At 33.6% G+C, this 11,403-nt stretch overlaps 1 protein-coding gene across 1 annotated transcript in view; it reads left to right on the top strand.

Moving 5' to 3' along the window:
• The window catches only part of SLC26A9 (solute carrier family 26 member 9), a 292,279-nt gene that overhangs the window by 231,911 nt on the left and 48,965 nt on the right, over positions 1-11,403 (top strand). Inside the window, exons 13-15 of the mRNA XM_044076840.1 lie at positions 3,138-3,207; positions 4,988-5,080; positions 7,897-8,010. Coding sequence (XP_043932775.1) covers positions 3,138-3,207; positions 4,988-5,080; positions 7,897-8,010 — 277 coding nt within the window. The remainder of the gene's footprint in view (positions 1-3,137; positions 3,208-4,987; positions 5,081-7,896; positions 8,011-11,403) is intronic.

Below are 11,403 nucleotides of genomic sequence, written 5' to 3'. Positions count from 1 at the left end.
ATACCATTGCACAGTTAAGGTAGTTATATACTTATCTGCTTAAGAAACTAGACTGCAAACCTGGATGCCAGGTTTTGAATTTCATACCTTCCCTTTTGCATGTTGAGCGCCTGTGGGCAACTCATTTATCTGAATTCCCAAACCAAACCATAAACACAAGTACCATCAATTCAACCCCCAAATTAAGTCACTGGCACAATGAATTTTAATCCTGTTTGTAATGTGACAATGCTTGTTTAATTAGAAAAATATATAAGGCAATTACAGACATATTTATTTATATGTTTCTTTACCAGGGTAGTGCTCTGATCACAGCTGACCATTGTCAGATACAGCCTGGTTAAATAAATCACAGTAACTGCAATTCTGTCAACCAGGTCAGCCAGGTCTTTATTCATGCTGACTGCTCTTCAGCACATTACAATAAAAATAACTATAATAACAACATAAGATCCACTACTGCAACCCAGTAAAGCATGTTGATTCATGCATTCTCAAAGCAGGCCACAGCTTACCTTTACAAATTACTGCAGGCTGAATAACATACATACGGAATGTCACATACTGTGTTCCAGACTGTTAAACCAAATTAGGGTGATAGCTGACATAAATATACTCATGTATTTGGTTACAGGGGGGTTGTCATTGAATGCTACTAACCTGTAAGTGTTTGGGTACTGTTAGAAGTTGTAATTTATAAAGAGATTGTTCCACTTCAGTAGTGTATGTATATCCTCAAGGTATGTTAACTGAGGTAGGAAGTATGTAAGACAAGGTTCCTCCACTTGCAGGCACAGAACATCCTCATACACCATATATATTTTTTTTATTGGATGAGGGATTTCGTTGGTCACATTCAGATGGTATATGTGACGTTAGGGTTTTGAAAAAAATGCAGTTTTGCATGATTCTGTCAGTCCATGCAGAGCCTTTGCACATGCAGCATTTCTCCAGACTCCTGTCAACTTGCTTCAACCACATGGTAATGCCTCAGAGCACATATCAGTAATTTTAATGTGAGTAGGGACACCGATCAGTAACTATGGTATTAGTTATGCTGGCAAACTATTAATCCACATATAACTCCTATACTAACTCTAGGTACAGAGACCTTGGGTTTGTTTTAGATTGATAGATTAGATAGATAGATAGATAGATAGATAGATAGATAGATAGATAGGTAGATAGATATTGTGGAAGTAAGGACAACAATCCCAATATTCAGTAGGTTATAAACATTAAAGTCACCTGGGAAATTTCGATTTGTTGGTTTGGCGGGCGTTTGAATGAGTATAAATATATCAGCCCTAAGACTGTCATGCAAAGATGCAATTAAAATAGCACTCCATGCACATGTAAAACAAGCCAAAGACAGGATTATTTGTTTCCGCATTTTCCTGAAATTGCCTGCCATACCTTCAGAGAAGAGATTGAACAAGTAAGCAAAGCATGGCAAAGATGGTAAGTGACCTACATTTGACTGAGTAAATTACAGGCTGACACATGCACACAATCATACCTCAAAATATTTCACACTCATAAGATAAAAGCATAAACCAGAAAATTACAATCAGTAACTAAAGACAAAAGGCCAAAGCACTCTGTAGACTAACAAAGCAAATGCTAAAAGGAGCCTGAATGTGAACTACACAATACATAGAGCTAGATAAATGTACCAGATGTAATAAAGGAAGTACACAAGCCCACCAAACACCTTACACGTGTGCCCAGCACTGACACTACCTGTATAGTCTAACTCAGAAACCATACAGCATGAACAAATGATGTTATTCTATTTTCCTCTTGGGACATACAATCTCAGAGATAGAATATAACAGCTGCACTGTGGGAGTACAGGCCAGATCTTGCATTCCTTAAGAACACATTAAAATTATGTCTTTCAAATTATTTATGTTGATTTTCGGGGGTGAATGCATTATTTAACAGGTAGTGTAGAGTAAAGTACATTTCACACAGAAAAAACATATGCTATGTGTGTGTGTGTGTGTGTGTGTGTGTGTGTGTGTGTGTGTGTGTGTGTGTGTGTGTGTGTGTGTGTGTGTGTATAGATATATATTTAAATATATATAGATATATGTATACATATATGTATATATAGAGAGAGAGATAGAGAATATACATACAGGAATATAGATATAGATACAGCTATGTAAAAAAATATATATATATTATATATATATATATATATATATATATATATATATATATATATATATATTATATATATATATATATATATATATATATATATGTATGTATATGTGTGCATGTGTATCTATGTATATATGGATGGAATTAAGCACATATACATACAGTATACATATTAGAGAGAGTGAGAGACAGATGAAGTTGTGCGATCGTGTGTATGTACATGTAAAACATGTTATGTTGTCTACTATTAGTCTATCAATGGGGGGGGTAATACATTATGTTGTTCACTATCAAAAGCATGTACTGTGTTCTGCCTTTTTTACCTGCATGATTTTTTCAAGAAGTTAGGGAATGTATTATCTCAGTGTGTGCTTCAATAGTACTGTCAGTCTGCTGACAAAAATTTTGAATTACTTCACAAGTTTCAGTGCTATGTGTCAGTCATTTATCGAAATACGTAGAACACAAAGAACTGTGAGTGCTAGATACAGTGTGGTAGTATATAGAAGAATTTCTAGCCTGTATGTTGACTCAGTATTTTGAAAATGGAATTGTTTTGATTTCAGACTTAATCTAAATGTAATTTACTTCTTTATCTTAATTTTATTCAGTCATATGTATGGAATCCAAGCTGAAGTATCATATAAATCTTCCTCTGTCTTCAAAAGTTATGCTGAGTACAATTATACGGTGTTACAGCTTGAAGGAGGGTTCTACATTTAGCTGCCGCAAAAGACACTGTGTAGATTGCCTGCCATTTGTTTGGATACACACACACACACACACACACACACACACACACACACACACACACACACACACACACACACACACAAAAACTGTACATCCTTGTAGGAAAAAAAGACTTTTTTTTTTCTTTTTATCTTGCTACATTTTTCAAAAATCACCATTCCATGTCTTCATTTAGTTGATTAATGTTGATTAATATTTTCTTTTCACTCCAGCCGTAATGGCTCATCACTGGGACAAGTATCCAATATGGACATTTACAAAAACCCCAAAGTGTATACTCAGGTAAGTGAATATGTACAAACAGCCATGCACAAGAAATCTCTGATACTGTTAACATTGCTTAGTGTCAACAGCATTTCATTTTATTATACTGCTTTGACTTAATGTTTAAAAAAAGGTCATACAATACTGCATAGAATATACATGAGTATATGGATAATATCAGAGTGCAAGCCGTGTTATACTTCCGTTAGTACTGCCTGATGTAGACCAGCTGGAGAAGACCCCTGATCACCCCCTACAAAGGGGGGGTTGTACCCCTTACACCATCACATCACTCACATCAGTCTGGTATGACTAAAGCAATACTAATACATCCAGAATAAAACTGATGATGTTAGCTATCAGAATCTTACAGTAGCCATGAAGTCTACAGGTGCAGCTGGTGAGGTAAACATGCTCTCAAAGCAGCTGGGAGAATACACACATACAGCAGGTAAGCTGAGTAAGGTCTCATATTAGCTAATGAGTTGGATGGCATAGTTGGGATGTCTACACATGCTCAGATTAATCAGGCAATAAACACGTATAGCTGGCAAGGGCAACATGCTCTCTGACTGGAGGACAGACTGACACAGATCAGTAGGCTAATATTTCTGAACTTCTGCTCTCACATGCTGTGTTTCATACCAGTTCTTCCAGTGGTCTTACTAGTGGATATTCTGGCAGTTAGTTCAGAGAAGTAAAGTTCTGAGCTGTTAATGAGCAGTTTTCTGTGGTCACGATATATGGTTTGATTCTTTCTAGCTTCATTTGGTGACTGTGTGAGTTTGAGCAAGTCATTTAATTAAGCACTACTCCTGGATCTCCACTGAAAAGGGGCAATTTGTCCAGTGGGCTTAGCCAGTCAACAAATGGGTAAAATAAAAATAAAAAAAATCCGCACTACCATAATATATTTAGTTAAACCAGTCTGAAAAGTTGTTGGAAGTAAAAACAGAACAGTGTCATTCTTCTTTCATGTCAGTATGCATTCTAACTGTTAGAGCATACTTTGATGGTCAAAAATATTGATGTAAAATTTATTAATGAGCATAGATGTAAAGGTTGTTTCAAAAGAACATTGAATTTAATTAAGGTAATATACAACTAGGCATTACAGCAAAAACTCTATTAAAGAATCAGTACTTCTTGTTGGCTGATGTTGTACATTACTTCTATTTAATCAGCCTTAACTTCAGATTCCTGAAAGCAAAAAGCTTGAAAACAGAAAAGTCTGAATAAGCCTGAATGTGAAGTTCACTGCTGATTATGCTCTGCAAGGAAGTAAGAACCCCTCACACATCCCATGATGAGGATGGGGCTATGCCCGCTAACATCTCCCTAATTATTTACCCTAGTCATATCCATAGTCACATAACTTTGAAGAAAAATGAATAACAGATTTTCCAAAAAAAGTGACGTGCTGGTATTATAGTAAATATGCAGGGGTGGGTGTCATGTCCCTTAGATGGTGATGCAAAGACTTTTACTTCCCTAAATTAAACAGTTTGCATTGTAGTACATTTTCAGACTTCTTCAAGACTTTTTTTTACTTTTGTTCTTCCCTGTTCAGTATTTTCTATTTCAGGACCAAGAAAAAAATGTATACAGGTACAAGAAAAACATACAAAACTCCACACAGAAATAGTGACTAGAGTCCAGGACTGAACCCTTGAGTTGTGAGCTTGTGATTCTGGTCTAAGATTTCCTTGTACTACTCAGTTGATTGTTTTAACAACTGTACTTCACACGTCTCATGCATGACCCACACGATAACATTAAAACCAGCTCTTGTCTGTAGGTGAAGGAGCTGAAAGGGATCAAAGTTTTAACCTACTGCTCTCCAATCTACTTTGCAAATGCTGAAATATTCAGACGCAAGATCTTCCAAAAGGTAAGAAATCAGATAAATATGTATGCTGTAAATCTAATATTATAAGTCATCAGTCAGATTATTCACCAAGCATTTGTTAGACCTGATCTTTTCTTCCCCATTTTAGAAAGAATAAGAGCAGTAGATGAAATAAACTAAAATGGAGGTATAATTTTTGTAACAGATCACCGCATACGCAGATCGCCCAAGGCATACATGCATAAAAAAGTGACAAGGTCTGGATTCTAGATTCGGGTTTCTAATGTCATAGCATGATATTGAGTAAATACAACATCATTTTTTATAACCAAACCACAAGCTTATACAATGAAGAAAGTCACAGTTAAGTTATAAACAGCAAAGTATACAAAACATTACTGGTACAAGTTGAAATACTGTAACTCAAATGTTTAATGAATTTAAACCACAAAGCAACATAACCCCCTCACAGAAATAATCATTAACCTCACCTATATTGACACAACAAAATGATTTCACAGTCTGCTCTTCTTCTAGAATCATTACCCTAATAAATGTCAGCTACAAATTATTTATATCAATAATAGTAAATAAATTAAAATCTATTATGGCTGCAATAATACATACATATCAGATAGAATTAATTCCAAATCACTTAACTCAAGATAATATGAAAATAATTATTACTATGATTGACTATGCAACTAATATAAACATGAGTCTGGCTATAGATAAAGCATTTTATTCCATTAACTGGTTATATATTTATAAAGTGTAGACTAGCTATTGATTTTCAAATAATTATATACATTTACTTGAATGTTTATATACTAATTCATTGTCATGTATCAAAGTAGGTTCATATATATCCCAGTCAATTTAAATAACAAAATAAGGTTGTCCATTATCACAAGTGCAGTTTGCTATGGATATTGGAACATTTGTGGGTTTTATTAGATGACACAAAGAAATTTATGGTTTTTATACAAATAAGGAATATATATCTCAAAACTATATTATTTGCAGATGATATTTTATTACAGTTGGTAATACAGGAGAATTATTCCATTATATAAAATTGTCCTTAAATAAATGACAGTCAATATCAAAACTTAAATTTTATCATACTAAAACTAAAATAATATTAATAAATAGGAAGCATCTAGTCTTAAAAGGAATGACAATAAGTACTATATTTGGGGCTTGTTTAGCTAAAAAATATATAGATATACTTACAGCTCAATAAAAGAATAATTAAGATGTTTTAATGAATGGAATAAGTTTTAGTTCACTATGGAAGATAGACTTAGTTCACTATGGAAGATAGACATGTTAAAATGGTATTACTACCAAATATATGATATGTAGTAATCAGTTCCATAACCTATACTGCAGGATTAATAATGTAAGTTCAATAAAAATTGCTTGAAATATCTGTGATTTCCTAACAAACCAGTAATTTGTTTTAAGCTCCACATTTGAAACGGAGACACAGATGCCCTCGATTTCCAGATTTAAAAGCCTACCCCACAGCTTTTAATATTAAAAATATAATATTATGGCTAAATCATAATTGCACATCTAATTGGAAGTCATTACATTAAATTATATGGTCATTAACAGATAAAAATCTTCATGCCAGCTGTTGCAGGACAACTTGATATAGATATGGTGACATGGGGCTTTTGAAAAGTGAAAGTTCTCCCTACCTGAAGTTGTTTATGAGCTGTGATTAAAATTTGCAATGATAAATAGAAGAGAGCAAACATTTAAATGAAAACTTGTATTAAAGTCAAAGAATCATTGATGCAACAGTAGTTTGTTTTTAATCTCTAGCAATCTTTACCTTTCCTTGCTAAACACCGCTGGTTATTGCTCAGTCTTAGGTATTGAAATTCTTTGTCTATCTCTACAGATTATCAATTATGTGATCAATTTAATTCAATACTGAATATATTGTACTGTGAAGTCTCTCTCCTTGGACATCTACTGAAAGTGCGTTAGCCCCAATATTTCCTGGTCACCAAATACAAATTAATAAGATAAATATATTACCAGGAATTTCCTATCCCATCATACACATGCCTGCCAGTTTTCCTCTTCACCTGGAAGGAACATACTCCTTTGGACTTATAAATGGTCCACTAAAATTATAACTACTACAGTTTCCATTAAAATAAAATAACATACTATAATATCTATGTGTATTTTAACCCCCTTTCATAGATGTCTTGCAATAAAATCTAAAGAAATGTTCAGAATTCATATGTGGGTGATCCTCTCCTAAAACAAATATGCACACACACACGCACACACACACACACACACACACACACACACACACACACACACACAAACAAACTTACAAAGCAAAGTTGAGAAATAGTAATTTTTCAGAGGGAATTGGTATGAAACCATCTCATTTAACAACTCATTCAAATGCAGCACAGCTTGTGATTTTTTGAAATTGTTGTAGGCATCATCATTTTAGCTAGTTTCTAGGTAGGTTTTCCACAGTCATTTACCCTGAGATGTTAGATCAGTTTGTATTATGGGTGCATTATTTTATGTACTGAGATTTTTGTGTGCTGAGTAAGTATATTGGTCCAACAAAACTGTTTCCAGGTATGGCCTATTTTAGAACCCCTTACTATAGTGAGACATCAGGCTCTGTAAATCTTGTAGACTCTTTCTGAAAGCTGAACTTCTTAATTAATTTTGATTAGCTTCTGGGCCAAAGGGCAGGTATTTATTCCATGTACACTTGACCAATAGCTTGAATAATGCAACAGACAAAAAGTTAACCATATTGTATCTGAAAAACCTTATCTGACTGTAAGGTATGTGGTTTATTTCAGAGTGGCGTGGATCCAGTGAAGTACTTCTTAGCCAAAAGGAAGTTCATAAAGATGCAAACAAAGGAAAGAAGGCAAAAAGAAGGAAAAAGATCACAGCATAACATACAAAATAAGGTGGTATTAGTGAATGTCTACAAATACTAACGAAAGCATGAATCACTAGACATACAACCCATAATGTACTTTGTCATGAAAACCTAAATGCTACTAGTTCAAAAGGCATGAAAGAAAAAAGTTGTTGTTGTTGTATCTTCCGGCTTTTCCCGGTTTGGGGTCGCCACAGCGGAACTCCTGTCCGCTAATGATTGGCAGTAGATTTTTATGTACCGAGTTGCCAGCCCTGATGCACAACCTTCAACGAAGGTACACCCATTCACGCATGTCTCCACACAGAAGACGCTTTAGCTGAGAATCGAACAGGACAACATCTTACTGTGAGGTGACAATGCTACCGCAGCACCACCAATGCAGTTTGCATGAAAAAAAAAGTAAAAAAAAAAAGAAAGAAATCTCATGCTAAGCAAATCATTTGGAAAGAAAGAATTGGTCTGTTTAGAGAAAGCATCAGTCAGTGCTGAATATTGCCTTGTAGTATGTATGATGCGTTGAAGATGTTCAAAGAAAAAAACTAAAATTCCATACAATTCTGGATTCGATTTTACATAATGCCTACACATTGCACAAGTACAATCATGTGATGCCACCATCTTTAAAATGAGATGCATTGTATTCATGAGTTGCTATTGTGGATACATTGCAGAAAAGCCATGTTTGTAACTATGACAATTTTTTATATAGCTTGAAATGTCCTTTGATTTTTTTTTTCTTTTCTGATCCTACATTATTACAATTTGTTGTACAACCAAATAAAAAAATATTGCTATCACATTCATGGGACATGAGCAAACAACTATACTTTAAGATACATTTTAAAATATAGAAACTGATAAAGTTAAAAAGTGAAGATATGTTTGAAAATATAGAAACTGATAAAGTTGAAAAGTTACCATGGAAATAGAATGTAACTTTGGTAGATTGCAATATTTTCTCCAAAACAGATTTTTTTTAATAATGCTACCTTTTGAATTCAAGCAGACAAAATGTTGTATGATATGAAAACTGATTTTGCAAAGTAAGCAATATTCCCTGCTTTATAAAAATGTTCATAAAATTTTCAAAATATCTTTAATACTGCTATAAGATCTTTTTTTTTCTTGTTATAGGTTGCCTAAGTTTGGCATCAACATTTTTTTACTTTCTGTTGCCTAAGTCATTGTGCTAAAAGTTTTTGTCCTCTGGAGTTATTCCCAAAAAATAGTTGATTAACAGCACTCTTTCTAAACTTATAAATATTATCCAAATACACCCTCATGTTCTCTTGAGCACTCTTCAGTTGCTCTTCTTCTTGTTATATGAGATTCCTCTTATTCTACAATACTTTAAGCTTTGTTAGCCCCTCTAAATAATTCGGATTACTTCTTAACCATATCACTTTCTCATTCATTTCTAGCTTATTTTTCAGCTCTATTTTCATTTTATCCCACTCACTAGCTATCCTTGCTGTCTGAGTTCCTACTACTATCTGGTATTTTATACCAAATATTTTCATAAATTTCTTCAGAAATGTACCATCTTTTGTTATATTTCTCTTTGAGGTCCCCCTTGCACATCCTCATTATTGCAAATCAAGTTCCTGCCTCTACCTATTAATAATATTCCCTGCAAGAGGATTATCTTTCTCAAAATTTTCTTTTTTCTTTGCCAGCATAATCCTTGTCTCCTGCCAAAAGCACCTTGCTACCACAAATATACTATTATTATCTTTTTTTTCTCTTCTATCACTATTGGAATCCCTGCAGCAATCAGCATTATTACTTCTCTTTTCCTTTGTTCCTGTGATTCTGCTGAATATCCATCCTAAAATCCTTTCTTTTGTGAAATTCATGTACTCACTTCTTTCCGAATGTGTCTCTTGCAGCATTGCTATTTACAGTCTGCATTTCTTAATATGATTCAATATACTTTCCATTTTTCCTGTACCCATAAGGTCATTTACATTTGAAAATAGTATAGCTAGAGTATCCATTAAGTTAGAAAGTTACTGTTCCCACCTATTAAACATGACAGTTTTATTTATTTATTTATTTATTTAAGAATACATTTCCAACTTTTGTCTTAGATGCATGCACTGTTTGGCAGTTTGATCTTTTATTCAGTTGCTTTTTCATCTCCATTTGAACCAATATCACACTCTTCAAGACTTTTTGCTTTAAAAAAAACTCTCAAACAAAAAAACTAAATACATTTTAGGAACAACCCCATCCCCTATTAACTTATAACAAACATACAAAACTATGTACATTTTCACCAAATGACATTTAAATCTCCAGAGAGAAACAATTGCCCCAAATAAACAGCTGCACCTGCAGTTATTACCAAATCTAAAATTAAGGTATTAGTAAAATAACAATCCCTGTTAGTCACTAGAGGTCTAAAGCTATTAAAATAATCATAAAAAGAGGAAAACAAAAAAACTGTAAAGCTCTTTTAATCTAAAATTAAGGTTAGCCATGCTAATGAGCATGTTATAGCCTTACAGTCTGTATTCCCACTTACACTGATTGCTGCCTGTTCTTTTTTTAACTCTATTTCCCTCCCAAATGTGAAAAACAGTTTCCATGCTTTTGAAAGCAGTAACTTTTAGCCCTAAGAAAAAGTGAACTGGCTATCTTTAAATAAAACTAAATTGTGCACTGTTATATTAAATACATTAAAATAGTAAGGCTGCTGGAGAGGATACTATCTCTTATTCACTTCCCAAAATGTCAGACTTTATTTTTTTATTGAACTGCTTGCCACTGTATCTTTAAATTTTGCATTTTCCTCAACAAAGAATGCTCACGAATCTCAAGATTAATTGCTAGCATATGCAGACATCTCAACTCTAAATAAATCTAGTCAGCACTGAGAGAAAAAAGAAACTAACAACTCTGCAGATGCATGAAGAATTATTTGCAAATTCACTCAGAACACAATGTATAAAATTCCACTGTCCAACTGCCCTCAGCTGCAGACTTCATGTCTCCCACTAAGAACATTTGCTAATGGAAAAAAACAAGCTAATATATTTGCAGATGAAAAAAGTGAATTTCTTTACAAAAAATTATGTATAGTTAAGCCAAGGACATTAATCTAGACATCGACCCTTATAAAAATAAGGGGACTACCTTAAGTCTGCATTTAATATAATCAGGACACTTTTACACCCCACCCCAGCGGCCAAGATCAGATCATTAAATTAAAACATGCTTCTGTACAACCTTTCCTATATTATTATTGTGTAAATCATATATTTCCTACAACAAAGAAAAATACTTATTTTAATATCTTTAGCACATACAACAGTCACTGAAAAGACAGCCCCAAACCCACATATTTAAAATACCCGAGATGCACCCTATAGAAAACTGTTTTACAATACAACATGCAGTTTATATATCATGAAAT

The sequence above is a fragment of the Protopterus annectens genome, chromosome 7.part0, assembly GCF_019279795.1.
Source record: "Protopterus annectens isolate FY-2018-M chromosome 7.part0, PAN1.0, whole genome shotgun sequence".
In the NCBI taxonomy this organism is placed as follows: Eukaryota; Metazoa; Chordata; order Ceratodontiformes; family Protopteridae; genus Protopterus; species Protopterus annectens.
The sequence above is the reverse complement of the archived record's forward strand: the minus strand, read 5'-3'. Positions and strand labels throughout refer to the sequence as shown.